General features: G+C 43.9%; 1 protein-coding gene and 1 long non-coding RNA gene across 2 annotated transcripts in view; one reads left to right on the top strand and one right to left on the bottom strand.

Annotated features, from left to right (window-relative positions):
* Window positions 1-15330, bottom strand: part of EML1 (EMAP like 1) — a 121245-nt gene extending 105915 nt beyond the window's left edge. The window contains exon 1 of the mRNA XM_032748878.3: window positions 14919-15330. Within this exon, the coding sequence (XP_032604769.1) occupies window positions 14919-14946 (28 nt within the window). The 5' untranslated portion in view covers window positions 14947-15330. The remainder of the gene's footprint in view (window positions 1-14918) is intronic.
* On the top strand, window positions 14785-15625 carry LOC140684337 (uncharacterized). Its single transcript, XR_012056500.1, has 2 exons — window positions 14785-14895; window positions 15457-15625. It is a non-coding gene; the product is annotated as an uncharacterized lncRNA (long non-coding RNA).
* The last annotated feature ends 3640 nt before the right edge of the window (window positions 15626-19265 follow it).

Here is a 19265-nt window from a genome sequence, read left to right as displayed (position 1 = left end):
GCAGGCTTTGAGACTCAGGTACCCAAACCTTTGCTCTTCCCTGGGGTTCTGTACAGTCTGTGAGCTTAAAGTGGCTTAGCAGCCTGTGATTTGCTCACAAACCATGGAAGACCTCAGAGGCTAAACTCCAGCCATCCTGTGAGATCCATCCTGGTTGGAATACAGGCCAGCTGGGCCACCCTTTGCCACTGACTGGAGGGAGGTCTAAGTATCTCTTAAAACTGGCCTCTGTCCTTGCTCGGGGAAACTTTCCTTTCATTTCACATATTTCATATCTGTGTAAGGACACAAAACCCCAAAACAAAGCCCAAATAAGGATTGAGTTCATTAACTACTAATACTATTCATTATTGGTATTTGTACAGGAGCATTTGCATGCATGAAACTTCAATACAAATGAAAATATATTCCTCCTTCACATGTTTTATGACCTCATTTATATGCAATATAGCTTGTCAAGAGATGGCAAACAAAAGACCTGGGAGGATGAGGATTTACTCTGGGTATGCTCATAGCTACAAATTATCTTGAATCATACTAGAATTAAGTAACTTAATCCCACTAATGCCAGTGGCACTGCTACTAGCCTTGACACTACTGAGAGACTTAATCTAAAAGGCTCTTTTGATTTCTCAGAGGCTCCTAATGGTTAATTTTCTGTTAATTTTACTTTTTTTTATTTCTCCTTCTTTAAGACTTATCAGGCAGAAAGGCTGATAAGTGAAAGAATCTAATCTAGGCTAGGCTTAATTTATGGCAGGCAAGGAGATGAACAAAATAGGACAGGACAGAAAAAATATCTTGCAGTTTGCCTGAGCCACTAATATTTGCTAATTGCAATAAATATAGTACTACACAGAAGCTCCTAATTAGCTTATATAAAGCATTTTAATGGGATGCTGTCAGGTTAAACACCGTGTTTAAAAATATAAATATTCTTAATAACTCCAAATTAAACAAAATTAAGTTTGACTACCCAAATAATTTTCTCCTCTTCATGCCAGAGTCTGAACTGCATTTCACACAACTCAGACACTGAAAATAGGCAGGGCTTTATTCTGTTCCTGTCGGGCTGGGGCTCACCTAGGTCACACAGGAGAGAACAGTGCAGGGATGTGCCAGGCAGTGCTGGAGATGCAGCAGCAGGGACTGAGGGGCCACGTTATGTCCTGGCTCACCAGGCTGACTGGGCAGCTCCTGTTACCTCTGGCCCAGCCTTGGACTTCCAAGACAGCAACTCTGGGGCTTGCATGAAGGTTGTCCCCGTGAGACAGCAGCTTTGGGACTTGCAGGGGGATTTCTACCTAGGGACAACAGCTTTGGGGCTTGCAGGAGAGTTTCCCCACTGAACAATGGTATGTCTGGGTTTTCCTTCTATCATGGCAGCTCTGGGGCTTGCGAGAGGTTTTTACCTGGCTGTTAATGGGGCCATTGCAGGTCCTGCAGGATCAGCCCAGGAGTCCTCACACAGCACTGGATGCAGCTTCATTTTCTTCTTTTAGTACATGACTTAAATGTTCCATGTTTAGATTATAGGCCTTTCAGGGCACAGTTTAAATCCAGAGCAATGACTATGTTGATTTTAACTGAAATTGAAAGAAAGAGCATGTGGAAACTTCTTAACAAAGAAGTTTTGTAAACAGTGTCTTGATACTATGGTGATGGGTCCTTAGAACTGCCGACTCCAGTTTTCTTTCTATTCAATCCCTTATTTTTCTTCCAAACATTCTGATTTTAGTCCTGTCTACATGGCAGTGTTGATTGTACATTTCTATGCATCTAACAAGTGCCAAGGAAATCAAACTTAGGGAATAGCAATGCCGGATCTACTTCTCAGCTGACTCTCTCACAGAAAGTGTTGGAGAGAGCCAAATGCCTTTCCTTGTCTTAGTATTCTCCAGGGGCCTCTGGATGTACTCGTTTACTCTGGATTTGGGTAAACCACAAAGGATGGTCCAAATCTGAGAAGGGTGAGAGTGCAATGTCTGGACAAGAAAATCCACTCCCAGACAAAGGGCTTGACAAGGCTGCATGTGGAAGCAATACCAAGGACGTGCTTGAGGTCATCTCCTCTGCTGTTTGCATCATCTGCCTGCTGAAGGCTCCCCTTGGTCTGCAGTCCACCCTCTCTCCAGGAGGAGCCTGGAGATGCTGCCTGCATTAGGAAGAGCTGGACTGTGTTGGCAGCTTGAGCTTTGCTTGTGGCTTACAAGATTTCTGATCCCAAAAGCCCCTGGGCTTCAGGGCACAATCACCAGGAATCTGTTTGGGTAGGAGCAGCCAGCCTCAAGGATTTGATGCATCTGGGTGCAGCTATTCACTCTCACCAAAAAGACACTGCAGCAAATACAGAGGGCTGCTGCATTTGCTATCTAGAAAATTCTCCTCTGCCAGGTGAGATCTCCACTGCTTCTTTTATACTGAAAAAAAAAGAGAAAAATGCTGCCAAATAACTCACAGTCTGGATGGCTTCAACAGAAGCAAAAAGAAGCACTTGGAGTGTGATAGAAGGATTACTGTCATCAATATCATAGTCTGTGGGAGGACAAGCCTGATGTGCTAGGAGCTTTGTAAACATCTCAGACTACTTAGGGAATCTGCAACAGAAGCTGAAATGTTTGAAAATGTATTTTTCCTAACCGATACATTTCCCTAATGGGTACAGACAAATTCAGGTCTGGAAGAAATCCAGTGAACATGGTGAACTACCATTAAAGATGAGCAGATGCAGTTGTTTTGTGCCTCCCTCTCCCTAATGGAATGATTCTCCATGGGAGGGGAAATAGAAGGGAAAAGCCTATGCAATGTAATAAGGATGAAAAGTTAGTTCCAATTTTCTCAGCCTCCAAGCCTGGGCACAAGCCTGTGTCTGCTCTATCCTGCAGTCTCAGGCCCAGCCAATTGAGCAACTGAATGTTTTCTGTTTACCTCTTTTTGCAATCTCTTCCGTAAGCCAAAGATAAAGCCAGTACAGCTCCAGCCAGCTGCACTTTTGAACCTGTGTTTAAATGGGGTGGAAATAAATCTTAATGAGATTGTCCAGCCCTATTACCTTAAGTAGTATACCTCAAACGAACCCTGCTGAAGGCTGTAACCTTTCTGAGGTTTCAGTGACATGAGCAAGTGGATCATATTTCACTATTGTAGTTTGTGTCATCATTGGATACTTGGTAGAATTCCATGTTTACCACATAAGAACTGGTGAAACACACCTGTATTAAAGATGCAAAAATAGTATAATATGCTTTCTGTTAATAAGTACAAAAAATTTTTCATTATTTTCTTCACTTAAGAAGAAAGATTACTTTGAAAATTACTTTGATTACTTTGAGAAAATTACACTGCATTTCTACTTCGTGAGTATTCAGATGCAAAAATTTTACTCCCATTAAGTTTACAATTGGTGTCTTGATGCTCCCTCTTTCCTCTCTGGATAAAATCAAGATATTTTCCCAAAGCTTGCTGGTGAGCAGAACAGAGAAGGCAGCAGCAGATGGGCAGGACTCGAAGAATTGAAGAAAGGCTGGAGAGGTGTCAGAGAAAAGGTCTCCAGGGAGCACTGCACTGTGGCACAGATATTACTTATTTAGGATCTCCAGAGGTCTCCCCCCGCCCATGCACAGCTAAAGAGAGAATTTTTAAGTACTTAGGCAACATGCAAAAAAGAAAAAAGGTGATCCTGAGTCTTTGGAAACGCACAGCAGCATCCCTCAAGGCACAAGGCATGTGCCTTTCACATGAAGGGCATGTGGAGGTCTAGTAAGTATCAAGAAGAAAACAGTTTTTCCAGCCCTAACCCACTTGGCTGTGCAACAAATGGGATTTTAACTCACATTGTGCCTGCAGCATTCAATGAGTAAACCACAAAATGATGGTCCAGAGGAGAAGAATCTCCTCCTTTTCTAAATTTAGCACAAGGCCTTGAAAGTACAGACAAGGCAGCCAAACATCATCAGTAGCCAAAGAATTTAGAGAAGGAAGATAAATCAGTTCTGGTAAATGGTTTTGGGAAATAACAGAAGGGGAAACAGGGATCTAATAACCTCTTACTGAACTAAAGTTAACCTCCCTCTCTGGGCAGGAGCCTGGGACTATCTCTGACCATAGTCTGAGCTCAGTGAGTAATTAGGACTCCTGCTGATTTTTTGCACCTTTTATAGAAGTTTGATATTGGATCAACACAGAAATTGGAGTACATGGGCCCATCGGATGCTATGAACTGTTGAGAGGACAGGTCTGGGACTCATTGCAGGTGACAAGTGATTTTGCACAGGAGAACAAGACCGAGCCTGCAGAAGCTGTACTGCAGGGTGCCTGCCCAGCCACCTTCACTCCTTGGCATTCTCCAGGACTGACTTGTGAGCAGGTTGGCCCGTGGCAAGGCACTGTGTCAAGTAGTGGAAAATAAATCTGATCTCCCTGTGCTGGCCCTTCTCTACAAACAGCTCCACTGGGATTTCTGTGAGAACCAGGCACTCCAGGGGGCACAGGGCAGCTTTGGGTGGGCTTGGGGCTGTGCTGGGACAGACTCCTGCTGCAGCCTTGCCTCCCTCTCTGTGGGACCCATTCAAACATCCGGCTGCCTCCAGTTCTCCACTGTCCCTCAAGGCAGCTGGGTTAACAAGGCAGATTGTCAATTGAGCAATCATCTCAGAACAAGGAAATATTTAAATATTTGGCACCATTGTCTAGGACAACCCAGCTGCTGAACGTCACTAGGAAAAGGAAGCAAATGCACATTTCTGTGGGAGAAAATAAAATCAGTTTAGTACAAACAAGTATTTTCTAATCCTGTATCATCCCCTTGGACAAAACTGAGATGTTCAGCTCCTGGCTGGCTGTGTCTCATAACCAGAGTGAGTTTTTTCATGCTTTTTTGGGTGCTCCTCTTCCTTCCTCTGCAGGGACACCTGACCTTGGGAATGAGGGACATGGCACAGGAGCACACGTGCAACTTCAGGAACTGTCTTTGTCTTGCTGAAATCCCAATGGCAGAATGAAGCAGGGAAATGCTCTTGCTCAGGCTCTGATGATCTCTCTGCATCCCCAAAGCAAAAATGGTGCTGCAACCTTGCTGGTGTTGGTTATGTTTTGATTGGCCTGAGCATGGAAACTCCTACAGTAGGGAGTGAGACTCACCATGCCTCAACAAAAATGTGCCATCTGGTCAATTTTCAGTGTTTTTTTCCTTCCAGTGTAGTTGTAGAATAGTGAAGATGTCTTTTTACTCCTCCCACTTTATTGGACATCAGAGTAGGCAGGGAATAGTAAAGGACAGCAAAAAGACTCTTCAGCTCCACTGTGTGCCAGGAGAAAACAAACACTCCTCCTGTGAAAAACTGTGAGCAGATTGAATATTTTCCCTGGAGTTTTCCAATTTTTTTATTAAATGACTCAAAATGAAAACATGCAGAAATGTGGTTGGTGTTTAAAAAGACAGTTTTTGTTAAAGAAATATTATTCTCCATCCTACATATGTGAGCACTTGCATGCCTCAGTCCACCACATCTATTCCAGACATGGCAGATTATCTCACACTTTTCCACATGATGCTTCTCCCTAAGCCTTGGATGTTTAAATACCTGACCAAAATATCTTTGCAAAAAAATCCCCACTCTCCATCAGCATAACAAGCCCCATGTGTTGCTGACTGGGTGAAAACGGACAGTGCATAGACATTTTGACAGCCACCAAAAAATCATGACCCAAGAAACCTGGCTGTAGGACAAAAAGAACAAGTCTTAAGGGGCTCATGATAAACATCAAAGAGTTGGCAGCACTAAGAAAAATCAAACAGTTTAGATGAGATTTCCCAGATAAATTATTTCCATTTCATCAATGCACTCTCTGGTTTTGAACAGTTATGCCTGAATATACCATTTGGAATTTATGGTAGATGCAGGAAATAACAGTTTCCTTCTCAAAATCCTTTCCACATGTGGTCCATATGCCTCCAGCACAAAGAGATTGCAATATCATGCCAAGTCATATGGGTGTCAGAAGGTCTGCTGGCTATCACAGCAACAGATGAACCTGGGAACCTCTGATTTGAGATTAAAAGCTGTAGAAAATGACAGATTTAGTGGCCCAAAGACAGGTTGCCTGTATCAGAAGTGTTTGTGTGTGAAACTATTGACATTGTAGAGCATCTTCAAGCAACTGGTGAAATACCAAGTTATAATTATAACAAGTATACTCATTGTTAGAGATCTAGTTATGAGGTGTTCAAGTAGCTTGTATTTTATGACATATGTGTTTCCAATAAGCTGTTTATCATAATATTCCAACTTCACTTCTAGAAGATATTGAACATAGTAAAGTATAGCATTCCAGGAAGATCAAGGACAATCTCAGGTTAAGTTAGCTTGAAAACTTCTGCTGGAAACTGCATTGCATCTGTGCTTCAGCCACAGAGCAGAGAAGAGTTGGCCCATGGAGCAGCTGTGGGAACCCAGGTTTTCCCAAATGGTCACTAATGGCATGTTCCTCATCTCCTCATACTGGAATGGAGACCACAGGTCTGATTTATGGACATGCCCAGTGCTCACAGCTGCCAATGGAGCTTGAATATGTGAAATACAGTGGTGTGCTGGGTGCTCTGAAAGAAGAGCTCCTTGGCATCTCCAATTACACACCCACAGCACTGGGAACTGTTTTTGGCTTAATCTTGATGTGCCTCAGTCTCTCACATATAAACTGAGTAATTCTGCAACCATGGCTCTTTGTGTGACATTCCTGAGTCATACCTAGCAATGTTTCAGTAGAGGAAATATGAAACATTCACTAAGTTTTAATTAGTGCAAATATAAATACATTTCTCTGAGCAATTGTGCTGGGACAGAGTATGACTAATGCCTGGTGCTTCCCATGCACCATGAGTGCTTGCTGGTGGGAAAATCTCACCAACCACACAGCACAGGGCTCAGGCTGCTGGTCTGAGGAGTGCAACCAAACTGACTCAGCCACAATTTGTACTGATGGGTCAGGGGGATGAAGATACTTCTGAGATTTCTGAGAGTTGTGATCCTTATTCATTGGACTGGATGGAAAGGCTTGATTTCAAAGAATCTGGGTCATGGTCCCAAAGCATGAGTGGGACATGTGCAAATTATAAGTTTAACCTGAAGTCAGGTCCTTCATAATCACATGGTCAAATGCAACCTAAGATGCTCAGCTTGCTGTCACTGCTTTAGATTTTTGAGTCTCTGTGAAAAATTACTCAGGTGTTCAGATGTTCTACACACAGTTGTTTTGGTGTGTGTGCTTTTATTTCTTTATTTCTTTTATTTCTTTTATTTCTTTATTTCCTCAGCAGACCGCTTCAGGCAAGTTGTCTGACTGCAAGAGTTTTCACCTTGTGGTTCAGCAGTGAGGATTTTACCATTTTCACAGTAGCTATGTTAGTCACTGGGAAGTGTTCTGGGTGCACTCTGTGATTGCAAAGCCAGAGCACATCCTGCAGCTCTACAAAGAACACATCACAAAGGATAAGTGAGTAAATATATATTTATATATATCTGCAAGATATATATTTATATATATCTTGCAGATATATATAAATATATATTTACTCACTTATATATATATATACAAATATATATATATATTATATATATATATAAATATATATATATATATATATATATATATTTATATATATCTGCAAGATAGATGGGAATCACAGGAAATGCTGAGTTTGCAGGTAGTGTCAATGGATTTTGAGGGGATTTTGGACCTAAACCTTTCAAACATATCTCCAGGCTTAATTTCATGCCTTCATAATACCTCGTGAGGATGAACCTGTGTTCTCCCAGGGAGCACTGAAGTGGTGGAAACTTGAGCCTAACAAACAGTGCCAAGAACAGTGATGTGGGACTGGGGGGTTCCCACCTGACAGTGTGGAAAAACTGCCTAAGATAAATCAGCCATTGGCACCTGCCTGAAACGCTCGGGTTTTTGTGATGGAGACAGCTTTGTAACTTCCCAAAGTCTTCTCAGAATTTGCCCTGATTCCTTCAGGGTCACAACCATTTCACTGAGCCTAGTTTGGAGTCCTCTGAGCAAGGGCTTGCTCTTCCAGAAGGGATTTGTGTGATTGACAGCCCGTGTGCAGAGCCCAGGAGCAGCTCTGGCCAGTCCCCGTGTGCCCTGCTGGCTCAACGGTGACTTCAGCTGCTCCATGAAACCCAGGACTCCTGAGGGAACTGATCCTGGGCACTATTAACGTGTCCATGCCAGCACCTGGCATTCGACAGGAGCCCGTTCCTCTGCCCCAGAGTTTCTTTCCCACAAGGAAGAAAGCATCTGGGGGATCTTGACAGTCTTTTATGTGAGTTTTAGAGGAGGTCTGAATATGAGGTAACCCCTAATGTTACAAATTTAATTGTGGAAACCACAAGTGGGTGGAGAGGGAGCTGATCACAGTCTGTAAGGAAAGAAGTAACAGGGACACAGAAGCAACTGAATATGATGATGAGAGACTGGGCACTCGCCAGGTTTTTTGGAGGGCACACTGAGCATTCTGTTTGCAGTCTGAATGGCAAAGGAATCGAAGGGTGCCCCACCCTCTAAATTACTGCCTGTATAACAGGTCTGCAGCAAGAGAAGGATCCAGACATTGTTAAATGCAATTATGGCTTCTAAATGCTGATGACTTAACACAGAATATGTTGGAAATACTGCAGATTTTATGAGGGATGGAGGAGAGGAGGAGAAAAACCACACTGGTTGTTTTTTGCATGCCTTAAGTTACTGCAGACATCATGGAATAAGACTATTCAGAAATGTGCAGTTCAATGCAAGCGCTCTTGCTCACAGACCCTGGGACAAACTACAGCTTCCAAGTGTTTCTGCAGATAAGGAAAATCCCCCCATTGGGATGGGGGAGGAATGGAGGAGTGCTTGGGAAATTGTAGCATCTTCTGTATTTCCCAACTAGATCCTTAACCACCAACCCAGCAGAAAATGTTCATGCAAACTTCTACTGCCTCTACTGAGTGCCTGAAAGAGCTCTCCTCCTTCTGCACCCCTCCTCAAAGAATGAAAACCAACCAACAAACAAACATTTTCTTGTGAAAATGGGTGTTAATGTGTCTGCTAGGTCAAATACCCCCACTTGCAGCCTCTGTAGCACATAGCACACATACTCACATTCTGCTTCAGAAAAGCAGTGAGCTGGCACAGGCTCTGCTTGCCAGCTGCATAGTTAGACTAGTCCAGTAGTCTATATCTAGTCCAGTTAGTTTAGAAGGAAACCTCACTTTCTACTTTAAAGGCAGAGGCTGGAGATGAAGACCAACCCAGTGCCTATGCTCAGGACACTCCTGGAACATAGTCAGCTCCCACAGAACCACCAGGCCTAAGGGGCAGGATGCCCATGCTGGAGGTGAAAAACTGGGCAAGCAACAAAGTTTGCAATTGTTTTCATTCCAGAGGTTGCAAACTTTTAAGCTAGTTGTAAGAAATAACTTTATGAGTGGCACAAGAGTGTTGTATTACCCAGCTATGTACAAGTACACTAAGTTTGCTTAAGCTAGGCTGAACCCCTATTGAGAACTCCCTAATACTGGGCTGCAACAGAGACCACCTTCTTTCATCTTTGCTTTTGGTGACAAAGAACTAGCTTTGCCATTTGTGGTATTTTGCCCAAGTGCAAATGTGAAGTTGCTCCTTGCCCTCTGTCCCTCTCCCAGCTCTCTCCCTTTCTCAGCACTGAAGCAAGGGATTTGTGGTCTTGGAGGCTTCAAACTTCTCCCAGATGGAAAAACCCTTTTTCCCTCAACAAATATTTAAGGAGGTGCATGGGAAGAGACCACAGTTGAGCCATTCAGCTCCAAGGCTTTGAAAGCACAGTGTGAAGGTGGGAACCCCTCCTCAGCAGGATGCCCTTTAACCCAGGCTCACCCTCACCAGGTGAAGGCTGCACCCAGGTGATTTTAACTCTTCATGGACAGTAGGCTGAACATTTTTACTCATGGGGCTGTCTTAGAATACTGCATAAACAAGAAGGGCTTTCCAGGCATACCTCTGGCAGGCTCCCAATCTGGTGTCTCCATGGGGCTTGCTCATCACCATAAATCTATTTCTGGGATTTTTCTTGAAAAACATGGATTTCTGGGGCACCAGAGTCACTCATTTTTCCTTGTGTGATTGTCTGATCTTTGTGTTCCAAATGCTCTCTAAAGCTTCAAACCATAATGATTTCTTCATCATAATCATCATCAGTGTTTGCCCCTGAATGCACAGCCTCTGCTGCTCAAGGCAATGCTTGCACAGACTGAGGACACATGGAATTTCTGGAGAAGGACTCCCAATTGCCAAGATAATTCTGGTATTTCAATTCCACTTTCATCAAACTGGGGCAATACTCCCAGATATTATATTTGGTTTTATTTTACCTGAGCATCCAAAGGCTTTCTGTCTTGCTCCCACTCAATTTCAATTTTCAAAAATATGGTCTTTCAAAATGTGTTAGTATATTGACATTGTCAACAAAATGTTGCAGTTTTAATTAGTAACAACTGTATTTCATGGTGAAAGAACACTCTATTGGAAAATGTGTGACTGCTTCTAATAGCTAGCATTCATCTCCTAAGCTGACTTCCCAAATGCAAAAGGAAATGAGTTTGCAAGGAGTTCATATACAAAGATAAGAGTTTCTGTGAAGCATTTATCCATCACAAACCCTGATAAATAATACAGCTGCTTGCCAGGTTCTCATCACCCCAGCACCCTGGGCTCACTTCCCCTGGCAGGGGGTGCTCCTTGGGAGCTCTGAGCAGGCAAGCCAGTGCTGGTGGGGTTAGTGCAGTCAGGAGCTGTGGTTCATCCTGCAGAGCTCTCTGGAGATGCTTCAGTCATGCCATTTCATTCCTAAGCTACAGCAGGTACCTGGCTTGATGTGATGGAAAAACCTTCCCACTTCTCTGCTTATCCCTCTGCAAGGTGATTTCAGGCTTTTTATTATGATTTCAGGCCTTTTACTGAGGGTCTCACCCTGCAAACTGGTGCAGAAATGTTGCTCTACCCATAAGGGAAACATGGAGTTACCTGCGAAAATATAGACATTCTTTACCAAATCTAATGAAATGTGAATTTCAAGCATAGTCCTATGCTAATATGAGCATGTGAAAGTGGGGCAATTTTATTTGACAAGAGTAGTGCTCATGCAAGTGCTGGGTCATGATTTTTTGTTATAGAAATGCACACGGGCCATATTTTATTCCCAGGAGTTGTTAGAGACAGCCCAGCATGGGAGCTGGAGGCCTTGCTCACTAACAGCCTCTCTCAGCCTGGCTGAGATAAATGGACCCTCCATGACAGTGCAGAATGTGTTGCACTTCAGGAAATCTAAATTCCCATATTTTTCTGGGATATCCTAATTCTGAAAACACCAACTTTATCAACTGGCTCCAGTCTGTCTTAAAGACATGTTTGAAATATGTAATTTTAGCTCTGAAAGGAAGTATTTAGCTAAAGCGTCAGGAACATATTTCCGATGAAAAGTCTTGCTTCCTCCTCTATTGAAACAAGGCCAATAAAAGGTTGTGAAGAATTTTAAGGAAATTCAGTTAGATTCTCATTGCCACCTGCTGCAGAACAAGCCACATCAATTCTGTTTCTTCCCTTCTTAGCCCTGTTGCACTGAATAACAGAGAAAGTATGCATATATGAGACTCCTGGTGTTCTTCTTCATCTTCATCTGTTGTGGCTCAATACCCTGTGTTATTTCAACAGTGCTGTTATCCACAAGAAGCTACCCATGCTATTCAAAGTCAGTCTGTGGCTGAAAGGGGAAAGAAAGAAAAGAGGTACTTGAAGAACCCTTGCATGACTTCAGAGATTTTTCTGAAGTCAAAAGGTTTGTGTTAAGAACCAGAACCATCATGAGTCATATATTCCTAATCAAAATGCTGGGTGCGTGAAAAGCTGTTCAGTCGTTCAGAGACTGAACTATGACTCCTTACAAGAAGAAAATAATACACACAAGAGGAAGCATTTAAATAATTGATGTGCTTTTCTTTTATCTGCTTGTAGGAGTGACAAGAAATCTATGTAGCTGGCACTAATGGATAGCATCTGTATGTCAATAATTGCTAATGAGGAAGAAATAGGAGCGCATTTGTCTTGAAGTGACTGATCTTTTTTTCTTTATCTCCCTGTATTACAATGGGAAATTATTAGTGTAAATTTTAGAATTCTGTTCACTTTCAAATCTCAAAGGTTTTCTAATGCCTTTTTTTTGGAATTAATTCAATCCAGAATTGAACTGAACACTTGCTTACATGTAATCTGCCTTCTGGCATTTAAGTTACTTTTTTTATATCTTCTGTACTACATCCAAACAACAAAATAAAACTTTGTTTGCATCACATGTTTAATTTTCCATTCCACAACAATGAAAGAGTGCAGCCACACTGGAATTGAACAGAAACCAGTAATTTAAAAACACCCAATGCTTTCATCATGAAAAATTGCATAACCATTTCCAGCACTGAAGTAGGATACTCTTTCTGAATAAAGTCTTTTAAAAAATTATTGGCGCATCAAGCTGTTCATATCCAGTGATTTAAGTCGAAGATTGAATTCAGCCATTCCCCCCAAGTTGCTTTTCTGAGGGAACAATTACACAGCTGTTCCTGCTACATTCTTGTGTAGGCTGAAAGCAGTCTAAAAACTCTGGCATTCATTTCCTGTAACTACAAAGTGCAATGCTCCAGGTTGATCGTGAGGCATACCCTGTGCAAAGAGGTTACTGAAGCAGTACATACACTTGACACTAATATTGTGCTTTGGCTAAATTATTTATAGCCGTGTGCATGTGTGTGCACGGGCGCATGCACAGGGCTGTAGGGTTTGTGTTCGAAGCAGGGCTCTGGACTGCAGCCACATTGCAGTGCTAATGATATCTGTCACTGCACCAACTTTTTGTGGCTGTATTATCTGGCTGCATTCAAAATCAAGGATTTTGGAAATACACTTCCAGTCCTGCTGTGCTCATTTGATTCAGCAAAGAGGCATTTCTGCACTAGTGAACACTAAGCAGTGTATTAGAAGGTTTGGGTGATGATTTTTTGCAGCTCTTTTTATGGAGTGTTAAGTTTTAAACTGCCAAAGTTTTAAACTTTGACCTAGCTAGTGAAAGAGCAATAGCCGCAGAGAGAATTACTTCAAAATTCCTTGACATGAAAAGCAAGCTGTCAGCAACTGGTTCACTAAGATTACTTAATAACTCTGATGGAGTACCACAATTTCTCTGTCCACTGCTGGTTTGGTGCATATTTTTATATTAATATATATGCATTCACACATCTGTGAATATAGGAACCAGAATATTTTGCCAGGTCCATGAAGCAGGTGTCTCTTGGGACAGGTTGGTTGCATCTGGCATTAGGCAAGGTGAATGTAGCTTCATGAGAGCAGGCCTGGAAGCAGGGTTGGGCAGTATGGAAGAATAGAGAAATAAACCTTTGCTCTTTTCTGGCATGTTTCAAATCCACATCTAAACATCACTTTAATTTTCATTCCTGCCCATAGAAAATTACTTTCTTCCCTCAATGCATCCATGGATGTTTTTCTGGAAGAAAACTTGAAGGTCCTTTCAGCAGTATAGGTAATTGAGATATCAGTAATTTCTGCACTCAAGATGCCATGCACTCTTGATATCAGTTTCATCATTAATATCAGATGCCAGCTGATACTGATACCGTCACCCTGAAATATCCCACCCCCAACTCAGAGTGCTTAATAAGCAAGCTGTGGCCAGGCCCCTAAAATCAAAGCCTGTAAAAGCGAAACTTTGCTGGTTAACATTTCACCCGTTTGAGCAGAAAAGCAGGAAATACTCATTTTCATCTCTTCTGTCTTTAGCTGATAGCAACAGCCCATGAAATTGTGCATGGTGCAGCTCACTCCGCACCATATACATAATTTATATTTTTCCACTCTAGTTACGACTGCGCCGTTTTGGACTTGGGATTTGCTCTGTAAAATGGAAGCAGGGAGAGGAGGAAAAAAGAAAAATACTGCAGTAGCCTTCTCCTTCTCCAGCCTCACTTTTTAGCTCATCTTTGGTGCACAGCCTTCACAGACCAATGGAACAGGAGTGCTACACAGTACATGTTGCATATACATATTCACGTGAAAAGATAAATGCTTGCCACGGTAAAATAAAAAATAAAAGATATTTCCAGTAATCCATATCTTTATTAGTAAAATGCCTTGGCAGAGAATTAGGCTATCATTTTGACAAGATTTTCTTTTTGTACAGGCAGCCTAGATAATATTTAAAGTTCCTATAGAAGTTTTTTTTAAAAAAACAGCTGAGAAACGTGCTTCTTGCTGACATGTTCTTCTGCCTAGTGAAGTTTGAAAGATACAGCCTTGAGCTCTAGTACGGGATTCCTTCCCAGATACAGGCAAAGTGTGTAATGCACTTGTTTTAAAAATAATGTATATTTCTATTTCCTTTCAGCAAATAAAGCCTTGGCATTACATTTATCTGCCCGGTAGTGTCCGTTACCATGCAGGAAGGTTTATCAAGGAACAAACAGGACACACACAGCGCCTGGTCCTGCAGCACCCATCCCCACAAACTCTCCTGAGCGAGCTCACGACTGCACGCACCGAAACCATCATCCTGCGGATTCCGACCCTTCAGTCCATCAGCCTGAATCCCAGAACCCTTCCTCCTGCCCAGCCCCTGTGCCTTCAGAGAAAACCCAGGCACTACCACCCTCCCAGCCCTCCAGGGACTCCAAGGCACCGCACCAGGATCTGCAGTGCTTTCAGGGAGTTTCTGCTCTCCCTGCTGCGGCTCCGGCTCCCTTGGAAAGCAAGCGGCTTCGCGTGTGACTCTGCAATCCGAGCCTGCGAGCCGGCCGGCAGGACACCGGGGTAAATATAAATCTGGCGCTTACCCACAGGCAGTCCCTCGCAGTCTGACATCGTGCGAGAAGTCCTCCTCACCGGGGGCTCAGGAAAACCACTGCAGGACCACGAGCGCGGGTCCTTCTCTTTCCAAAGGCAAGGGGGAAAAATATCTGACAGTTTACAGGCACCCTTCTCTTGCACTCCACATCTACCCACCCAGAGAGCTGTAGCAACAGTCCCGTCCCTGCCTTCTCATTATGGGATGTAAAGATAAGAATGTGCTTTTGTGCCAAAAGAGTGTGCTATTGGTGGATAAATTTGTTGTCATCCCTCCCCTTCGCAGAGTTTCCTCTTTAATGTCACAGAGGCACATTACCCTGTCGGAAAGGCCATCGAATATTTATGAAACGGCTTTTAAGAGCCGAGCCGCAAATCCGCGCGGGAGAGCAGAGCTAATTGCTGTGCGCTGGGGTTGGGGCTGGGAGCCACCCCGCAGGGCGCTCCTGCTTCCCGGGGGGCTGGGGCGGAGCTGCTGGGCTGGGGGACAGGCTCTGGCATCTTCCTCTGTACCCTCTCCTTCTGCAGGGTCCGAGTACAAACACTGCTGGAAAAGGGGGCAGGAGCCAGGGTATATCTCTTTAAGGACGGAGGAAAAAAAAAAGGTCTTTGTTTATATTGTAATATCTGAGAAATTGTTTTGTGACACTGTTGCTAAAGGCTGTTTCGTAGTTTATAATAATATCGTGAGTGCAGATTTCTCTGTGACTTCGTGACTTTTCTTGCTTAAAATATGCCACTTTAATGCCACTTTAGTGGCTGCTCCTACAAGTTATTTTTTTACTCTTTGAAAATGTTTATGTGGGATTAGTTGGTTACGAGGTTCCCAGACTCGCACGGTCAGTGGAGAGTACCCCTGCACGCTGGTGTGCTCATTAGGCACCTTAATGAAGTGCAAGCAAAGGCTCTGGCAGCGTTGGAGCCAGGCTGGGCTTGGCAGAGACGTGCGGGACCTGGTGGGAGCCTCAGCGCCCGGGGGGTGCTGATTTGCTGCCACTTTTTGTCTTGGGGACAGTCGGGATCAGCCTGGGCTTTGTCTGACACAGACCTTCAGTGTCTGAGCCCTTCCCAAATGTCGGGGTTTCAGCCCCAGAGCCCGAGGGAGGGCTGGGACGAGGCAAGGGGGGCTCCATGGGGGGCAGTCTCTGGGAAGCACTTCCAGACCATGTGGCCAGACAGCCCTGGGGGAAATGAGCCATCGGGAATATCTTTCTTCAAAATGCCTTGAAGGAATAAAAGCATAAATTACATGAAGTATACTAGGAGTTCAGGGTGCCCAGCACCCCTGAAAAGCGTGGGCTGTTTTTACTCAGATGCTTCAGTCCAAGCACCCAAAGGCTGGCTACTGCTGGCTCTGCCTGAGCTCTCCCTGAAGAGAAGCCTTTTTATACTCTGCTGGTTACTCAGCAGCACAACTAGCCATGGATTCAATTCAGGATGTCAGGCCTCTGACTAAGAAGCAAAAATAGCTGCAAAAGTAGATTGTGACATGTTCCCAAAACCATTCCTCGGGTTGCCTACACAGGGTTGGGCACGCAGAGCCAGGAGTGTCTGGCCAGCATGAGGCTCTGTTGGCACATTTCTGTCAGGGCAGCCCTTGTCAGTGCCTGCTTCCCAATCTGCTCTTGCAGCACGCATGGAGATTTTCACTGCTGTAAGGCTCACCTGGAGGGGAGCTCTGAGGAGGAGCAGAGCCTCAGGCTGTGCTCTCTTGCCAAGGAGGCTGTACAAGGAGAAGTGCAGGGCATCATGCCCAGCCTCTCCATCCTGCTGCCGCCACAGACCCAGGGAGTGGCCACTAGCTATTCTGGCAGTCAGGGAAATGTCTGGTCTTGATCTCAGTATGCATCTGGGAAAGGAAGAAGGCCTAAACCAGACTGGGGGACTTTTCTTGCAGTGTCATCTGGCTGCAGACACATATTGCTCCAATGTGTGACAATCAAAGCTTTCTTAGCTCGACCCTGTGGAAACGCAGGCTCCCAGCCCTGCAAGCATTTACGTGCCAATTTAACTTCAAGCCCCACTGAAATTTCTGGAACTGCTCACAGTTATAAACACATACAAAAGTATTTGCAGGATTAAGGGCTCACCATTCCTCCTTGTATTCGGAGCAAACAGCTGCAGCTGGTTTTGAAGTTACCTCTCACAGCTGTGTGCTGGTGCTCCTCCACTGAAAGTCAGAGCCCTCTGGCAGAGCTGGACAAGTGCCTGCAGGGAAGGCACTGCCAAATCCCAGACTGGTGTCTCAGCTCTATCTTGTCCTTCAGAGGAATTTAAGAAGCCCCTGCCCCCATTACATTGTCCATGGCCACATCTGCTGCAGGTGGTCACATCTTCTGGAAGAGGGGCAGAGAAGCCAGCAGAGACTGAGGGGGAAGGACAAATATATCTTAAACTACTACAGCAAAGTTGGCAAGAATCCATCTGCCAGAGCCCTTACTAGGATTTGGCCTTGGGAGAGCTCCTCAGTGAAACACTAAAGGAGGTCAAAAGTTGAAAAAATCAACTTACAACAATACTCACAAACAAACACCTTCTTTTGATGTGGATACTTCAATCAAAAAATTAGGTCTGATCCCTGGATACTTTAGTTATAATATTGGTCTTTGATAAATTATAAGACTTTTTTAACTTTGATTAAAACAGAGTATTTCTTTTACCTTCCCCCATTTCTCAGCCTGAAAAGAGAAGAGCCATGTTTGCTCCTGGATAAAGGCCAAGCCTGGAAAATTTAAGTCTGACAGAGAAAGTTTAGGATATTTATGAATAAGCCTGGTGTCTGTCATAGCAAAAAGGCAAAAGTCAAAAACTGAAATAAAAAATAAAGGGTGAGAAGTAAAGCACATATTATTTCAGCAGGTATTGCACTGATGGGAGAAATGGGCTAAGTATTTGCCAATAACTGCTCTCGCTTAGGCTTTCCAAGGAACCTGAAGGATGCTTATCCCTCAACACAAAGAGAGAACCATTTATAAATATCTCTGCTTCATTCTATTCCCTGACAGACAGCTTCTGCATAAATCCATGACAAGTACCATGAGTGGGGTAGTAAATGCAATGTATGTAAGGAAGTCACTGGAGTATTTCCTAAAGAAGATTTTCCTGGACCATTTAGTTTCCTCTGGAAGACAGCTGCATTTTCCTGCTGCATCTTGAAATACTTAAGCAGCTGCTGTGATGTCCCCTCTCTGGAGATTTCCAGGAAGAATTATCTGCCCAGGAATGTTGTGGATGTCCCATCCCTGGACACGTTCAAGGCCAGTCCTGACAGTGCCAAGGGCTTTTGAGATACAAAAGCTCTGGAGCTGAGCTGATATGCCTGAGGAAAGAGGGCATGTTTGGGGAAACCTGGGTGCAGCGTGCAAATACACTGTCATCTTAGAGCTCAAATATTGCCACCTACACAAGTAAGATATGTAGTATTTTCTCATCTACCTGTTTACACATCCCATCTGATCTGTGCCTAATCTAAGTGCTTAAATATAATGGAAAATCAGAGCTTTAAGATTTTAAATCCCATGGGGAGGTCATAATTTTCCCCATGACCTGACTGACACAGCAATCTGGCTGTGAAAAGAGCCTGGTCCACCTGAAAGCTCCCAGCTGAACCAGAGCTTTTGCTACTGCTGACTTGCCTCTTGCTCAGCCATGGATGGAGCAGCCTCATCCAAGCCTTGCAGGAAGAGCAGGAGCATGCTGACTTTACTGGTGGAAGAGCTTTGCTAAGCTCAGCACTGCTGCAGGGGCATGGGTGAGTTGTTCTGCTTCCCTCTGCCTTTTTCTCTCCTGACAGAGGGAAATCATGAGAAGTGAAAGTTATTTCTTTAGCTAACAAAATCATATCTGATTATTAAATCTGCAATTTTCCATGAGATTGAAGCGAGCGCAGGCGTTTCTCTCTCCCATCAGCGTGATTTCCACGCAGTTTAAAGAGAGAATGGCTGAAATGTGCTTCTCCCTTCTAATTTATGCAAATTCCCTTGGGTTTTTCCTGCCGTGTGAAGAGATTTCTGACTGTTGTGTATGGAGGATTCACAGCCTGGGGAGGGGGAGGGGAAGGACAGGGCTAGAAGAGAAACTCCAGGCTGATATAAGCAGGTTGGCATCAGGATGTGGATGACCTTCTCTCAGAGCACTGAAGAGCCCAGAATGTTAGGAATTTCTTAGCTAAGACACTTTTTTCCCCCTTGAAAAGCCCTGCAGTTGTGGGGATAGAATGTGCCTGTCTGTCCTCTAATATAAGGGGTAAAATTGACCCCAGCTTTTGGATTGCAGCTAGTTTATAGGGCAGAGAAGCAAGAGGGGAGTGTGCTGGCTGGCCACTACCAGCCCCACTG

This window comes from Taeniopygia guttata, chromosome 5 (assembly GCF_048771995.1).
Source record: "Taeniopygia guttata chromosome 5, bTaeGut7.mat, whole genome shotgun sequence".
Lineage (NCBI taxonomy): Eukaryota > Metazoa > Chordata > Aves > Passeriformes > Estrildidae > Taeniopygia > Taeniopygia guttata.
This window is presented reverse-complemented; position numbering and strand designations above follow the sequence as displayed.